Source organism: Mytilus californianus, unplaced genomic scaffold (genome assembly GCF_021869535.1).
Source record: "Mytilus californianus isolate M0D057914Y unplaced genomic scaffold, xbMytCali1.0.p SCAF_7, whole genome shotgun sequence".
NCBI lineage: Eukaryota > Metazoa > Mollusca > Bivalvia > Mytilida > Mytilidae > Mytilus > Mytilus californianus.
The window spans coordinates 40,603,250-40,621,992 of record NW_026262723.1 but is presented as its reverse complement, the minus strand read 5'-3'; the positions used below and the strand labels follow the sequence as shown (position 1 = coordinate 40,621,992).

Here is an 18,743-nt window from a genome sequence, read left to right as displayed (position 1 = left end):
TTCCAAACCAGATATTTGAGTTAAAGTAAAAAAAAAAAAAAAACCCACACCCATCCTCCAGTAAAAAAAATCAAGCAGAGAGAAAAATTCTGCCTTTTCTTTATTTTTTATTTCCATGATTGTTTTGTAGGTACCTCAGATATACAGGATTTATGTTGACTTTAAATTGTATTAAATATGATGGAAGTTCTAATCTAAATAAGTCATAAACAAAACAAGAAATTTATTTGAATTTACATATAATTAAATTTTAAGAATATTTCATAAATAATCTTGAAATTTATTTGAATTTAATTTTTTTATTATACTGGAAATTTAATTCTTATTAAATTCTATATTTATTCAAATTTAATTTATATTAAAAATTCTTTAAGTTTGAAATTTATTCAAATTTAATTTATATTAAAATTTCTTTAAAATTGAAATTTATTGAAATTTAATTTATATTAAAAATTCTTTAAATTTGAAATTTATTCAAATTTAATTTATATTAAAAATTCTTTAAATTTGAAATTTATTCTAATTTAATTCATATTAAAATTCTTTAAATTTGAAATTTATTCAGATTTAAAAATGTCTTTAAACTAGGTTGAAATTTGGGAATTTATTTGCTTTATTAAATTTAGGTTAAACTTATGTTAAATTAGAAATTTTCCAATGAAGTAAATGCATATAATTTTTTTCAATTTGAAATTTAATATGCATAAAATATGCATTTAATTTCCTATTAAATGCATCATTTCATGCAGTGTTTATATCTAAAAGTCCGCTAATTGTAAGAAAGGTAAAAATCTAAATGAATGTGAAAATCTATTTGAATTGTATTACTTTAGATTAAAAGCTTCCTTGTACGGTGCGTTTTCTGGCATGACAAACCCTAATCCAGCTTGGTTGAAGACTTCCTGAGCTAGAGCAAAGGCTTCACAGTCTTGTAACTGAATGAATTGTAGCTGACTAATGTCCGTCATGAAAGCAAATTCCCCAGTTCTCGCCAGTTCCACAGCATCTGCACGACTTGTAACGTATGGCATCGTAGACATTTTATCCCATATTTGTGTGTATACACCAGAAGAAGCTGTCTGAAAGTAGTCACAATTATTGAACGTGCAGTGCTGTATGTTTTTGTGCTCTAGGCTGAAGGTTTAAAAGTGACTCGGAGATGAATTACTTCATTCAGAGCGCTTTTCCTTTGATTTGTGTTTTTTAATTAGTGCGTGCAGGGATTCTCTGTCATAGAATAATAAACCACCCCTTTTTCATGGTTAGACAAACCCCAGTTACTCCTAGAAATTAGGAGAAAAGAGTTACAAATTAGGTTAAATATATAAATTTTCAAAAGTTTTTTTTTATTTACCTCATGTCCATGTGTGAAACTATTACTATTAAACTGAAATTTCATACATCAAAGGTGTACAGAGGAAATGAATGCATAGAATTTTATCGACTACGTTATACAACTGCCAGTGATGTCTTTGGAGACTATGCTACAATCAATAGAAATATTCGCAGTATTTATAAATTTTAAGGAAAATCTTATTTTGCAACTTGTAATAGGTATTACATTTAAAAGAGAAAGCTTATTGTTGTCAAAGTTTTTAATGAAATCTTTCATAATTTTTTTATGTTTGCGATAAAATGTGATTAAGGATTTTGTTATGGTAATTTAACCATATGAGACTTCTAATGCGTCGTTTAACTAGTTTTTTTTATATCATCAATATAATCAACAGGAAAACATCTACCGGCTGATATTTTTTAAAAGTTAAAATGTCTATCTCTTCTCTATTAACACAATTAGTGGAGCAACATATGCTCCAGCCATCACTTAATTGTTTGTTTTAAAGCTTTTCTTTGATCTGTAACAGTCATGATTGCGTTGAAATTTTATTAATGGTAAAGTATAGTGCGTTCATAAACTACATTGTAGTAATATACTATTCTTATATCGATCCTGTAATGTAATGTTATTTAACTATTGAAATTTTAATTACTTGAAAAAGCGTATGGAGGCTAGTTCCAGTCTTCACCAAAGGTTTTATTTTGTCTTGGTCAATGAGTTCCGCCAAGCTGTTAATCGGCTGCACAGTAATACTGACAGTCAAATATGCAGCGAGGTTTGCTGTATAGCTTGCTAACATCAATATGGTAAACACCCACCAAAATCCCAACATAACTCTTCCTGAAGGAGCGCTCGGGCGTGGATCTACAGCTATTGAAAAAGATATCTTAAATATATTTGAACCACAGCAAAAAAGAGGCGGACGATACTAAAGGGATATTCAAACTCGTTTGTCGAAAAACGAACTGACAATGGTATGGCAAAAATTAAAAACCAACAAAGAATGAATAACAGTATAGAAAACACAACATAGAAAACTATGCAACACGAACCCCAACAAACACCAGTGTGGTCTCAGGTGTTCCTGAAGGGTAAGCAGATCCTGTTCAACATGTAGCACCCTCCGTTGTTTATATATCTTCATATTGTCCAATTCTAAATTTATAGTTAATGAGTTAAACCTGCATGTAATGACAAATCAAATTATTCATTTTGATAAATTTAAAAATATGTTATTACATATTGATTAAAATGGGTTATTCTAGATTTTGATAGTTTGTTTTTACAAATTCTAAATCTTATTCGTACCACAGTATTAATTCTTTTACACAAATTGAAAAATCGCCATAATGTGTGTAAAAGAATTAATACTTTAATATGAATAAGATTAAGAATTTGTAAAAACAAACTAACAAAATCTAGAATAACTCATTTTAATCAAGATGAATCTGTTATAACGAATTAAAGAAATATGTAAACACAAATTAAAACTCTGTCATAAATAATTCAAATTTAATTTCTTCATGTTCTCAATGGACTGTGGTGAAAATATGATGACATAGCCTTTAGTGAAATTTAATAAAACCAACTTCAGGGAAATATGCAAATATTTAAGACAAGCATGTATAATTGAACTAAGTGCACACAAATATTAATTGACATTTAAGTATACATATTGCAATATAATATAATTGGCGAAAATCACATACACCTACTCGTAAACAGTTTGGGCGTGAAGAAGCTAAACGTTTTGCTAAATTAGTTATTGTTTTCAATGAAAAGAGCTGCAGTTAAAGCATGAACATTTTCGTACTGAATTAACAGTTTAGTCCATTGTTTTACAAATTGAAGTTCTTTTTGATTTCGCCTTTTCCCATTCAATAAGATCTTCCAATAGTTTTCAGCAATTACACATCAATATTTTAGAAAATAAGTGTTTAATCATTTATACAAAGCTTTTTTCAAAAAGAATTTTACATGTCTAACTAGCATTGTTTAACTATAAAGTTTTATATAAATACAAACGCACAAAAGGATATACCGCATAACATTTTGTATTATATTTAATATCTACCTTGTTCGAGAAAGGACCCATAGATTAACCACATATTTTCTTTTAATTTCTTTTGCTCAGCAGCTGTGTCCACCATTAGATCTTGACCATCGACAGTGTAAGGACTGAGTCGATTTACAATATACAAGAAGATGCCGACAACAATTATTACCATCCCAATGGCGCCCCATACTTTAAGTGTAAAGGGCTTTAGTGTTTTAAACAATTTGTAAGGTTCCTCGGTGATTTTCTTAGTTAAGATTCCCACACCGTCCTCCATTATTGGTACAGTAAAATCAATGACGGATTCCCTTATAGAAGTGATCGTAAAAGGAGCTGCGGCAATGTCTATTTCCTGTAATGAAATTTGTCAATTTTTTTAAATGCAGTTGAGACGAATTAATCATATTAAACGTAAACTGGTTTTTTCGCGGGTTTATCTTTTATACATTGTACCAAATGTATCTCAGAAAACATATTTTAAGATATTAATGTCCATACGTAGAATACAGTTTAGTTTTATCGTCCACACTTAGAAAACAGTTCAATTTTGCAATTCACACTTTGAACCACTTTGGATGAATTAATATTTTATCGTGAATCTAATTTTCGAATGTAATATAAATACATGCATTCCATCTACTTCCAAAACATATTGTTATAGTCTTTTAAATAGTATTTAACATGTATCTACAATTATGTACGTATCTTGTATGTCATTAACATAGAACCTACTCCTCGCATGATCATGCCAACCATTCCTGTCCATGATCCATCTTCTTTGGGACCACCATATTGTCCATCCGGGGGATGAACTACTTTGTAACTAAAATATTTCGAATTATGAAATTAAAGAATACCACACATTTAATGTTGTCATTTATTTATAGATAGCGATCTTTTATAAGCATAAAACTATCGGGAGCTAGAATTATTTAATTGTTTTGAACCTGTCTTTCACAATTGTTGCAAAAGATGTCAATAATTGGATTTATTTATTATCGGGGAGCTGCTCTGTGAATTATCATTGATATGGTCACAATAATCAATTAACTGGTTACAAAAGTTTGAAATAATCGAAATACTTAGGATTTTCTACCCTGGAATAGATTACTTTAGTTGTATTTGCAAAGACCTTTCGGAATTTTGGGTCCTCAATGCTCTTCAACTTCGTACTGTATTTGTCCTGTCTAACATTTTTGATTCGAGTCTTTTATAGACGAAACGAATGTCTGGCGTACTCAATTTTAGTCCTGGTATCTATGATGAATTGACATTATCCCAATACTTTCATTCATTCATAGCCAATCAATCATTATCTAGATAAAATATATAAAGACGATTTGGTGTTATTCACTTGATTCTTGAAATTGTTGGAAAACCTGGTCAATTGGCAGAAAGGCATTAATAGATGTTAAAACCCATGCGAGCACATACAGTTCTTACGTATATGCTTCTGGGTAAAAAAACATCACTTTATTTTTATCACATACATGTAGATTTGATTAACTAAAGAGGATTTCAGAATATAAAATGTCGCTGTTATTTATTGTATTATCGCTATTGTTTATTGTATTGTCGCCATTGAAAGGTTAATTTATATACGAAGCAAACAAAGGTAACTGGAAAAGAAATGAATGAGCATTCATGCATGTGTTAGAAGTAGGGTAAGAGGAAGTGTCATAGACCTCTGTGTGTCTGCTTTTGATTTTCTTGTGTTAAGAAAACCAGAACATGGGTTGCCCCATAATAATTATTCAAACTTACCTAAAATTAAAACGCTTTGCCATCTCGTTTAATATATCAAAACAGAATCCTTTGTATGTCGTCACGTTGTTGTTGGTTTCGATGTAAATGAACGGTTCTACCTGTAATTATTATCAAACACATCAATGGAAAACAATACAAAGGAGGAAGCATCAATTCGCCCTGAATTTATTTTACACCAGGGCCAAATCTGTCAATCTTGACTAATAACATTACAGGTGTATACTACTTGCTTCAATGTGTAACAACATTGTGGCGTAATCAGAAAAATGGAACCAAATGATAACTGTCTGAATTAATATGGCTTAAAACTGGAATTTTTAACCCAAAAAATTCCATTGGAAGTAAAGCTTCATTGTATGTTTTGTTTTTAACACTTTTACTGCACCTTATTAACATTTCGACAATGAGCTGATAAACCGAAAAGGACCAAAACGTTTAAGCTAAATCCGAACAATGACGTAAATCAATTCAAAACGGATTAAGAATGCCCTCCAATATTTTTTTTACAAAAACATGTAAAATGTGTGATATTGTATCAAAAATGTCTTCAACAACAGAGAATAGTACTCAAAAAACATTTTTCATGTTAATAGATATGTATAAAATTATTGTGAAATGTTTAATGTTATAATTTAGACTGTGATATTCAACTTCTAGTCGATTTTAACTATTTTCTGATTTTGAAACTTTTAGATAAAGAAATTCAGGGAAAATTGGCCCTTGCTTCGTCTTTACAACAAAAGTTTAGTTCTCTTCAATCAAATCATTTTATAAAGCTGTGTATTTCATTGACCTATTTTATCACACCTAGTGACCTGGAAACGAAAAGACATATAATTGCTGATATCTTCTCTTTTATCAAATATTTATTGTCTTGCATGATCCTGTATGTTTGCTTCTGGTTATCTTTTATGTCATCAGTTTACCTGTGGACTACATTTTTTTTTCTAGTACAAATAGGTAAACTTTGTCTCTTATTCAGATGAGTTCAGACATTTCTTTTATAAAACTATTGACAATTTGCTCAAAATTAGTTGATGTCGAACATTTATCAAACAAATTTCATAATGTTTCAATGAGAATAAGAAATAAGCGGTTCTTATTCAGAAAGATGTACAATCAAGAATCTCAATGTATTTTACCTGCAGAGTTGCAACTGTTAAGGTTTTCCCGCCAAAATCGGTAAACTCGTTACCAAACAATACGCCATCATTTAATTGAAGACCATTTCCTGTTGTCCACTTTCCAATATTGTGTAAAGAATCTGTGACACCTTTAATACTACAGAGTTGTAATTCAGCTTCTAATAAGTACCTATTTTGACCCCATCTCAAGTTTCCAGTTAGACCTTTGACGTTTATCTATTAAGTGAAAAATTTAAAAAAAAATCGAATGTAAGATTTGCACAGTTGTGTAATCTTTATGTTTTAAAGTTTCGGAATTCAATTCGGGGAACTGTTCTCAAAATGTCAATATACTTAATTTTTAAAAAATAGTTTGTTTTTATTTGACGTGTTCTGTCATTATAAACAATATAACCAAATAAGACCTATGCCAAATCCAACTAAGGCCAACTTTACCTGAAGGAGTTAAAAACTCAGTTTCTTTATAATTTAAAAATTTATAAACGGATAATTTCAGAACGTTTGTCATAAATCATGAAGGCCGTATGTTGATCTATAATTGCTTACATCGTCTTTATTTAGTTGTCGGTGGATAGTGTCTGATTGAATTATTGCCTTCCAGTCTAATTCGCCGACAGCTTTTTGATATGCAGTGATTCTCGTTAGAAATTCGGCAATCACACAGCGCTGGTTCGAATGGAAAAACCGTGTTAAAAGAAAAAGTAACCAAACTTGGAAAAATGAAAGTATAAACCGATTCTGAAGGGGAAATTCTAAAACATCAAAGTACTTTAATAACTGTTATGACGAAGAATAATTAACAAATAGGAACGCATTAAAAATACAAAAAAACAAATACAATTATTGTTAGAACGCAGGGTTTGCATGTAATCACTTGAGGTAACTGACGTATAACTGATCATTCCCTTCCACAGAAGCCAAGTAAAGATTGACTAACTTTTCCTTGTACAATGAGTGTTGGAACATTTCGTCAAACAGAAAGTGCGTGGCTGATGTAAAAATTGCTTACCAACTTCAACCTTTAAGTTACATTATCAAGCTCCAAACCAAATATAAAATAATTCCATTCCAAAGAAGCCAAGAAAACATGAACTAAGTTAAGTAAATATATGCACTATTGGTTAAATAATTTCAGTAACATTATAATTACAAGGAACTCGTTTCATGTGTTTTTACGTTCTTTAACACATGCTACTTCTTTTCAATCAAATGATGGCATATAACATCCTTTCATCGCCTTTAATTGAAAAATAATCGGAAGTTTTGACAACTGAATAGCTTTCCGATATTTCCGGTGTATCTTTTAATTCAATTCGGGTAACATGTTCTTTTTTTTATTCGTGTAGACCATTTTTGACGGTTATTAAGGTCACATCTATCACGTTAAATCAATAATTTTGATAAGATCTTATTCAATTATCTCTTGTCTTTTGTTATTTTCCTGAATTAAAACGTTTGATCAATTAGTTAAATATACTATTCTATTTTTTTATTTTCTACTTTGATCCTTTTCAAACAAGTTTTTCATTAACAACCATTACGAAACTGCACGGAAGTTTTTCTCCGCGTTGAAAAATACCGAAGTTATCCGGCTATTGTCTTTTCGGATGTGTTTGAATTCTTTGAGTCCAAGACATTTAATTTAAAACCATCACCCTGGTGAACATACATATTATCTTTGAACATTTAATATTCTCGTTTTTACCAGAAAGTGAGAGGATTATCATGAAAATCAATATGCCTGTATTAATTAACAGCTGAGAGGATTTTCATAAAAATTAGTATGTCTTTATTAATCAACAGCTGTCATTGTCATATTTTATCCAAACATGACAGTAATTTGTAAGGAAAAAACAAATATTTTAAAGAAAACAAAACTTTTATGATATGACAACTTAGTTCTTATTGTGATTGAAAAGTCCACTATCTTGCTTTTTATGAATACAGATCATTTATGTATAGTACTTCTTTGACGTCATCGTGATAATTAAAGATTACTGATGATTTCGCTATCTGATAATAATGTTTGTATATACACATATTCAATCAAATAAAATTTTATAAAAAATTAAAAACAAAATCAATTGGTAGGTTCGCAAAGTTGGATGACCGGGATGGTTAAAATGGGTAAGAAATTAGACCCTGTAAAAAGGTGTGTATGTTAGAAATGGGCAAACGTTTTGCCTTGTTACTAGCCTAAGCAAATTACAGACATTTCAAATTAATGTAAACTAAAAAAATATCAAATGCTATCACTATGCTAACAATAAATGCATTTCTTATGTGTATTTACTTTTTGAATCTATTTTACGTCGCTTCAGAAACCTGAAGTGTTTTAATCATGTCAAACTGCAGTCTTTATAAGTCCTTAAACATAACATGGCAATATAACCTTTATTTACTAGCCTTTCTCGATAGCTTTATTTGTAAATAAACTCATCAAAGATACCAGGATACAAATTTCATACGCCAGAAGCGCGTTTCGTCTACAAAATACTCATCAGTGACGCTCGAATCAAAATAGTTAAAAAGTCAAATAATGTACGAAGATGTAGAGCAATGAGGACCCAAAAAAGTAATTTTCTGTATCATTAAATTTAACTTTTTGATACTTTTTATTTACGATTTTATATATTAACACTTCCACAGAAAAGTAATCATTGGTCGACATCAGTATTAAAAGTGGTATAAAAAGTTTTATTCTATACAATTTCTATCGTTAGAGAACTTTCTACAAATAATTCGATTGTGATTTATATAATACCTTTTTCATTTCTGTTATCAATTTGTCACCAGTAGAGAGAATACGTGTGTGGTTTCTGCAATCAAATGGTTTGAATGAAAAACTTGGAGAAACAGCTAAGATGTTGTCTATTGCTTTCTTGTAAATTGTTTTAGCATCTTCTAGAATTTCAGCCATCAACTGAAATAAGATTGGTTGTAAATCTTATTTAAAACAAATGATATGTCGTGTACTCTTCTTGGTTTCTTCGATGAAACAACCATTATAAATGTATACCAAAAACTGCTACGAATGTTACCTCCATTAAGTGAAAACATGTCTTGTAAGATCAACCTCTTCTTGCCCTACTTGTCTTAATTTGTAGACATTGTGAACCTCTGGTCAATTCAAAGGTCATCTGTCTTATAACATATGTTTTATCTGGTTATAAGTGTGACCTTTATATACCGGTTTGACTGCAGTTTGAAAATGTACTTATAAGAAGGAGATTTGCGTGATGTATACAAGCTGCCCTTGGGATTGTTAGTGTAAGTTAGAACATTCTATAGTTAAATTGAAGTCAGGGGAAAACAGAGTTTGCACGCGATGTAGGCCAAAGTATATCTTTTTTCGTTATCAGACATTGTCGTAAAATATCATATCAATTTTTGGCGTTTTCACCTATTATGTCTGTTTGTTTTGCTCACACATTGTTGTCAATATAATGGAATTCTTTGCGACTGTCATACAAGTGAGAGGTTTAGCTAGCTATAAAACCAGGTTTAGTCAAGTCAGTTAAAATATGATCGTCAAACACGAAGTGACTGACACGTCTGTTAACCCGGGAGGTTTAATACTTATACATTCGATTTGTATCTTTATATGTTCTATGTTTCATTCTAGTGTCAGCTGTTCTAAATGAAATTAAAGAAAAACCACGAATGATAACTATGCATTATGTAGGAAACTGATAAAAGAACAATTTCTGTATGAGATTGAAAATAATTATAAAAACAAAAACTATATAAATTAACTTCTTGACCAGATTAAAAATGAAATCAATTCGCACCAAACTTTTTATTTATTTCCTTTATAAATTCTTTGAAATTCACAATTTCAATATCCTTTTATTTTTTTTGCACTATGAAATTGTATATGGTTCAATATTTTAATTATCTTTTTTTATTAATTCTTACATGCAAACAGATTTGTTGATTTTAGTATTACGTATGCATTAAGACCTACATTTGAAGTGCAATCTTAAACTTATAATAAATAGTAATATGAGGATCTGGATGGGGTTATTAGAATAGAGTACAATCGACCCAAAAGAAAATAAAGGATAGAAAATGATGAGGTCCTTAACTATAAAGAAAAGATAATGATTTGACAAAATATAGAGAGTACAAAAATTGGCTTTTAAACTACAGAATACAGCTAGAAATGAAGTACATAAGCAGACCCTCTTTCAGATTAGAGAATAATGGGCACAAAATTAGTGCCAAATAAAGGCAAAATATAAAATAGAATAAAATGACCTAAAAAATTAAAGAATATAGAAAAAACAAGGACCCCCAATCCTGACCTTCTGATATAATTTAAATTGCTCGTTACCGTTGAATTTTCTAGTAAGTCAGTCAGACATTTATTGTCATCAATTTTCAGCTTCTTGTGATATTGGCGTAAGAATAGTACTCTGGAATCTTCAGAGGTAATATTTACAGTTCGTGGTAACTTAATATCACGTGATATAAAAACCCAGGATTTTTTCGCGGACAACATGTTCTGTGCTTCTGCCTGAAATTAAAAAAAAATAGAAAAGGTGGAAATTTTACTTGATGCAAATAACCAAACATGTATAATTACCTTGCAGAACTTACTTCTAAGAAGTACAACTGATTTCCACTTTGTGACATTATTTTATTTGAGGGTTATTCACCAAAGGTTCTGCAATCTTTATTGAAATTAACAATATAACAACTTCATTTGAGTTCTCAAAGGTTTTAATAGTTTTATGGCATATTTCAGAAACAATTAATCAGTAATAAAATTGAAAATGGAAACGCGGAATGTGTCAAAGAGACAACAACCCCAACAAGGCCATCAATGGAGGCGGGCTTCAGCTGGCCCCTAAACAAAAATGTGTACTAGTTCAGTGAAAATGGACGTCACACTGAACTCCGAAACATATAATAGAACTAAAATTAAAAAAACATACACGAATAAAAAATAACTTTGTTTATTATTTTAAGATTGTTTTTGATGCTCATTTCAAAAACAAATAAAGAAAAACATGTAACATTGTGACGTAACAGTGTCACACTAAATTTGAATGACATAAATATAATATTATTGAAAAATATTACAATATATTTATTTGCACTTCGAATTTCTGTATATTTCAACAACTTTCTTGTCAGTTTATTAGTCCCCCGCCGCAGTGGTGGAAGCATTAAGTGTTACCATTGTAAGTCCGTCCGTACCTACGTACATCTGTGCGTACGTCCCGAAATTGGTTTCCGTTCTCTAACTTTAGTTTGCCTCTACCAAATATTATGAAACTTATATACAATGCTTATTTCCACAAAACACATATCAAGTTTGAATTTGGGTAGCATCACTTTCACCGTTCTAGAGGCATGTCCCTTTACAAATGAAAAAAATGCTGAATTTTTCGTTTCTGTTCTCTAACCTGAGTTTGCTTCAACCATATGTTATGAAACTTACACACAATGCTTATTGCATCAAAACTCAGATCAAGTTCGAATTTGGGTTGCGTCCCTTTTACCTTTCTTGAGTTGTGTCCCTTTTACCTTTCTTGAGTTGTGTCCTTTTATAACGTTATTGCAATTGGATTATCATCTGTTTCCCATGGACACATTCTTTATTTATTTTAAACTACTGTTGCTTCTAATTATCAGTCGAAATGAAAAGTGCTTAGTAACTGTGTTAGGAATCAGAGAGTTTAACATTTTTCTTATCCATTCATAGACAGTTATATTGTTTGGACTTTTTTTTTTTTTTTTTTTTTTGTGAAATGTCTGCTTGAAAATCAATGAAACAAGATATTTAAGCTTGAATTTATTCAAATATTAAAGCAACAAGCAAAACTCTATGATACACACAAGATTGATGTGTATCTACATGTAGGTAGTGAGCAAAATCATAAAGTGAACAACTATACTGAAAAAAATATAATCAAAAAGAAGAGACATCAAAAAGAACAAAAATAGAAATATCTCAGTCAATATTTTTACATATAAAGAAAAAATGTGTGTTTATTGGCACTTACTTCGATTAAAATATTTTCTACTCTTTGTTCATCTATAAACACAACAATTATACTGGGGTCGTGGGATTTTGTTGTTGTAACAATCTGCTGGTTGGACAAAGTCGAAGCACTCAGTATTCTTGACCTCACAGCAATAATTGAAAAACGTGCAACTAGATCTTGGAGACACCTAGATTCTAGAAAAATGCAATATGTTGTGTATTATTATTATTATTGTATTTATTTATATTCATCTATACAGTGGTATCGTAGTCAAAAGGTATTCGTATTGTATTTTGCTTAAGCTAGATGACGGGTTTTTGATGTAATGATCTCAAGTTTGAAATGAAAAAGGTGTCATTGATTCTTTGAAATATATAATACTGATCATTACCATCATTGACCATATCAAACATAACTTGACTTAAATTATTTTAATTTTATTCATAAAGAAAAGGTAATGAGATATATTTATTCATAAAAGTAGGTAATGAGATATATTTATTCATAAAGGTAGGTAATGAGATATATTTATTCATAAAGGTAGGTAATGAGATATATTCATTCATATTACCCAATGTCTTGTCACGTATAATGAATACGTCCAACCAACTAAGCTTCGAAACTATGTTTGATAAAGCTTTGTTTACTTCTCTACAATTCGGAACTATTTGGAATGTTTCTGGCTGAGCACCGAGAAAGCATGGTTTTCTTGTGTACATAATATGAGGAATCTTTCTAGATCTAGCTTGCAAATCTACAGTCAGGGCACTAGAGCATCCGAGAAATGAAATGAATCCACCATATCCTTCACTAAGAAGGTCACAAACTGAAACACAAAGTGTAAACCACCGAAATGATAGAACCTTTTCAATTGTCATTCTCATTTCAGACAGCTTGTATCTGCGCTTCTGATAGTTGACCTGACTTTGTTATAATATATGTACCTTCATATTCAAAGTAAAAACTAGATAAGAAATAAGTTACCAAACCGAGATTACCGGGAAAAAAACGTACATATGACTTTTTTTTTGTTCAATCATTAATGAAAGTGAAATAGTGAAATAATTATTCGCATTTAGAAACCAATTTGGTTCAATTTTGTCAAAATAAGCTAAGAAACATCGCTGGTCAATTATTGACTTTCAAGTAAATATTTCGACCTCATTGAATCTGTATGCATGTGACCTTCTATTTAACCCCTTGCCTAGAGATGGGTTACGCATGAACTAGGCGTGTTCAGCTATTAAAAGGAAATGAATGTCAACATTGAAAGTGAAGCAAGGGTAAACCATTTGGTTGACTGATTCAATCCACAAAAACTCATTCTTATACAGGTAAAAACGATGATTAACGTTTTTGTTTAACCTATAATATGAAATCAAACAGACCTAGAAAATTCAATTGCATGTGATCGCTATCTATTTAATTTATTACTTTTATTTGTATGTTGATACATATAATCGAGTCAATGAATGGTTAATTGTTCATTTTTGACTTTTTGTAAGTTGGATATACGTTTTAGAAGGTTATAAATCAAATATGGGAATTTGAGTCAAATCGGTAAACATGAATTTGACAGCTTATGCCCATTTAATGCTTGAAAAAACATTTTTGGACCTTTTTTAATATTTTTTTCAAGAATGAAATAATTTTAAAATTGAAAGTTTTCTTTAATGCTCTTATATGTGTCTTTTTATTCTGTCTCACTGTTCCCGTTATTCAAACAAACCTTACCATTTTAATAAGATTTTCTTTTAGATGTTATATATATACCTTTGTCAGTCGTTCTCAACCCATTATTTCCTGACACACCATGTCTGTTGTATTCAATTCCTGATGAGACGCCATCAAAAGCAGAAAGGTCACCATCAATCAAATCTGTGTCAATAAGAACCCCTATAAATAGGTAAAAATGACGTTAAAAAGGGAGGAAACTGTTTAAATCAATTTAATTCTTCTTTTTGTTTTTGGAATGAAGTGTTTCACTTGCCATCGCTCGTTGTAACACGATATTGAAATAATGTAGTTTGCGAACCTTTTAGTAAGTCTCCGAAGGTCTTTCAGTAATCATTAAAGTACAAAGCTCTGCCAGCAAAAAAAAAAGCACCGACTCCTTAAAAATTTAGTATTTTACTAGTATTTAGTTTGATGGCTGTCTTATGTGCATCAAATGTATATTTTTAACGTTTACAATCTAGTTTGTTTCAAATTACCAACACACAACTCATAATTTTCATAACCGTCTACGAGCTAATAATTTATAAAACCTATTCAATGCATGAAAAGTATTTTTAAGGAAAATACAAAATTCATATATTTTCCAACTGGTATTTTAAAAATCTTTTTCATCGCTGTGAAAAGCTAATCTAAATTGACTTCAGTTAAATGAATCTAATAAAAATGGACAGTTTTAGAATTAACAATTCAAATCTCCATATTTACAAATGTACGAGTAAACACAGTCATTTTCGGATAAAAATAAATAAGATTACATAATAGCTCCTTTTATCGGCTCAAAACTTTTGTTGAAGTTTTTTTTTTATAAAACATTCAGTTTCTGTCCGGAGAAGAATAAGGAATAACACCAACAATTGCAATTTTATAAAAAAAAAAATCTAACAGAGTTTTTCATTTGTATATTTTATTCAATTTCCTCATAAAAAAAGTCTTTTTGATTACAGACAGCTTACCTATCTTGAAGGGTGTACAGGATATAATCAGAGCTGACACAATTAACCATCGCCACATGTTTAATGGCTGTTTCAACCTGAAAACAAAGTGTCTTAGATAATTTATGGAAAGTATGAATCGAAAAATGGTCCTATTTGTGAGAGCAAACGGACCAAGTGGTCAGTTGGTTTTTAGTTCTGTATACACCAATTAACAATTTCTAGGTTCATACTTTCTTTATGTTGATTGTTAGGAAATGACCGGTCAATGACAATTCAACACATTACTACAATTAGCTAACATCGGAATTTAAAAAATATATATATATTCAGTAGACATTTTTCCTGCCAATCGAGAACCGCGCTGAAGTACATCGAGGTATTGGTTTAAAGGGTATTAGTATAATTTACATACTGAAGTTTGAAGTTTTTTCCCTTAAGATGTCATCTATAATATATGCACCTGCAGTGAACAAAAAAAAATCTTTAAAAGGGACATTCGAAAGTTTTGGCAATTACCGTTAGCATGAATAAACACATCGTAGTTTTTTTTCCCCTTCTTTTAACATTATATGTACCGAATATTTTTTTATAAAGATTTAGCTATAATCATTTTTTTCTACATTGAATAATCAAATATTCAAAAGTGGACAAAAATTTTTAGCTGAGGACTGAATCATGAATAAGATGTATCAGGCTTAGTTTGTGAGTTAAATGTTCGTAAGGTGCGTGTCTCATTTAAGCAATTTGAGATCTAGAAAAAATATGATTAACAATTACATGTGTATAGTAAAAACGCAACAAAAATAATTGAAAACTGCACCATTTTAAAATAATTCAAGATTACCTGCAGAGAAAAAACAAATAGTGTGAATATGAACTTTAACAATAATTGGACTGATATCTTAGTGATGTTGTCTTTCTTTCATCTTTCACAAAAGGTTTTTCATCGCATCCTTGCGATCTTCTTACTTTTTGTAGGAAATCATAGAATATTGTAAAAATGAGAAAAGTGAAGAAAAAAAGTAAGAAGATTCAAATTTAAAATTTTGACAACGCCATGGCAGAAATCGAAAGCCACATAAAGACAAACAAGAACACAAAACAAAATACTGAGCAACATGAACCCAACCAAAACCCGGGAGTGATCTCTTGGGCTAGCAGATCCAGCTCAACATTTAAAACACTGAAATGATCTTTCTGCTAAATACGACATTACGTAATACATTTTGTGCCGAATTAAGTTTGATGCACCATATTCAAGTTTTGCAAATTTATTTCTTTCCAATCAATGCTGCTAGAGACAAAATAAAGGGTAAGAATTATATCCTTGATAAAGTCATAGAAACACTTATTCTATTCTTCTTTAAATAACAGTTGTAAAGTTTTTAATCTTGATTACGTAAGGAACCTAACTTCTGCATGATTATAATGCTTTGATGCCTTTAAAAGGAAATTGGTGTATTTTTCACTGAGATAGCAACCGATACATGTAACTGAACGATATGTAAAGGTCAACATAGTTACGGTCGTTAACCAATTATAAAAGTGCCCTATATCGCCCCGAGTCTGAAACTGGTATTAATAAATTAAACAGATACTATCATATACTTACAATCAACACCAAATCATTCAAGGACAAAACTATTGATTGTAAAATAACAAAAATACCGAGCTCCAAGGAAAATGCAAAACGGAAAGTCCCTTATCAAATGGGAAAATTAAAAGCTCAAACACATCAAACGATTGTAAAACAACTGTCATATTCCTTACTTTTGATATGACTAATATATTTTCATTTTTGTTGGAAGCCTTATGGTCCATGCTGTTATTTACATCCTTGCTTTTATGGCTTACAATACTGTTTAGCTTTTGCGCATTGTTGAAGGCTGTATGTTTACCTGCAGTTGTTTAACTCCTTGTACTTTAGTCTTTTGGTGAGTCTTGGCTCAAATGTCAATTGCCAATGTATTCCACGTCTCCTTATATTTATATTACTTCAATTATTCGTATGCCTTGCATTCTATACCCGAGAGAAAATATGAACAGCTCTTCGATTGATTTAAATGGCATATATAAATGGGTATGAAGCTAAAATTCCAAGATTGTTAATCATTAAATAAAATAAGAGAGATATAACGTGATTGTTCATGATTAAACAGAAAAGTTCGTTTAAAGTCAATGATCTAAATAAATAACAAAAGATCAAAACTAGATACATATCACGAGTTTTTACTTCTTCCTTTTGTCTTATAAATAAGCATTATTCATCAAAACTAAATTGTAAAATACCTCATTCGATGCACTAAGATTTCACTATAGCTATTTTCATAAAGTAGTATACAGGATATCGGATCTTGTGCGATGAGAAAGTGTAAAACGAAGATAGTTTTAATGATTCTGCTTAAAAATACAATAAAGACTGTCAGAGAGAATATGTTCATATGTTTTCAATGTATTTTAAATGTTTACATTAAGTCAGTCCATCATAGATTTCCCTAGGTCTTTTAGATTTTATATGGGCAGCATTCGTGATTTTATATTTAAGATTTTGAATACTGATTAATTGATATTTATCTTAGTTGGAGCTCCGGTCAATAATTAATTTCCATGAATTATCTACGGGTAAAGTATCTTTAAAGAGAGTATAATCAGTTCTCAGGATTTTGATTGATATTGAATTTTAAAAGAATCTAAAGAGAAAGCAAACATGCATGCATTTCAATGTTATGTTTGCTCTTACTTTAATCGTTTCCGGTTAATTCCTAAAGGATCATAAATGAAGGAGATTTTGACTGATGACCTTGGAATAAACATAATGTTTTCTAGTTAAATTATAAATGCATTGTTGTAAGGATTTGCAGTGTGGTGTATAATATCCGCTGTTAAATCTGATGAACTGGGTTCAAAAGATATCACACTCTCTGTATGTTGAAGAACCATATCGACAAATATTAGAATGATTCCTAATTTATGGCGACCGGTTGTGATTCTGAGTTTGGCCCTGTTCGGATTTTCCTGGTTTTCTCTGACAATCTTTCTGGTGAATTCTCTTTTGTTAAGAGACCTATATACCTATCTGATTTATTGTACAACATGTTCTCATCATGATTAGTACTCTTTTATCTATTATTCAATTCCAGGGTAACCAATCGAGACAAAACCAAGCATGCGAGATTACAATAAAACATGTGTTGTAGTAGTCTCAGTTTCAAAGATTAATTAATTACTTGTTAAAGCATGAAATTTAGACTAATTCAATCGTATTTTTTTTATTTTTTTACTGTGCATGTACTGATTTTGTTTCATGGATGGATACCCCATATACTTTGTTTTTCTATTGTATAGACTTTTCAAATAATTTATTTCAAAGGTCTGATTGTGCTGCATGACGTTAAGAAAAACAGCAATTTATCAGGTTTCAAAAATCTGATAATACTAGCTTTATAATACCGAAATAACTTTGTTCATACAGTAATATTAATTTCAAATTCAATAACTATCAAATTTGAAAACGTTTCAAGTTTTGTATATTCTTAAATTCCCTATAATTGCTTACATCCACTTCATTTAAACTCTGGTAACAGTTGTCTCTTTGGCAATGATACTACATCTCCTTATTTTTATATTCATTCTTCGTTGAAGGTCATGTGGTGAGCTTCACTTTTGTTTTTTTTTTTTAATTTGTGTTTAGGGTATATTTAATTGTCTCAACTACATCGTTTAAGTTTATTTCATTTATAAGTTACTATAACATATTTTAACTCCAGT

The 18,743-nt window shown here is 30.2% G+C and overlaps 1 protein-coding gene across 1 annotated transcript; it reads right to left on the bottom strand.

The window, feature by feature from the left end:
- Positions 1-1,964: 1,964 nt before the first annotated feature.
- Positions 1,965-5,182, bottom strand: LOC127708416 (probable glutamate receptor). The gene is made up of 4 exons (XM_052213288.1): positions 5,160-5,182; positions 4,128-4,218; positions 3,565-3,747; positions 1,965-2,225 (listed from the first exon to the last, which is right to left on the bottom strand). Exons 1-4 carry the CDS (start codon positions 5,180-5,182, stop codon positions 1,965-1,967), a joined length of 558 nt encoding a protein of 185 aa, XP_052069248.1.
- Positions 5,183-18,743: the final 13,561 nt, after the last annotated feature.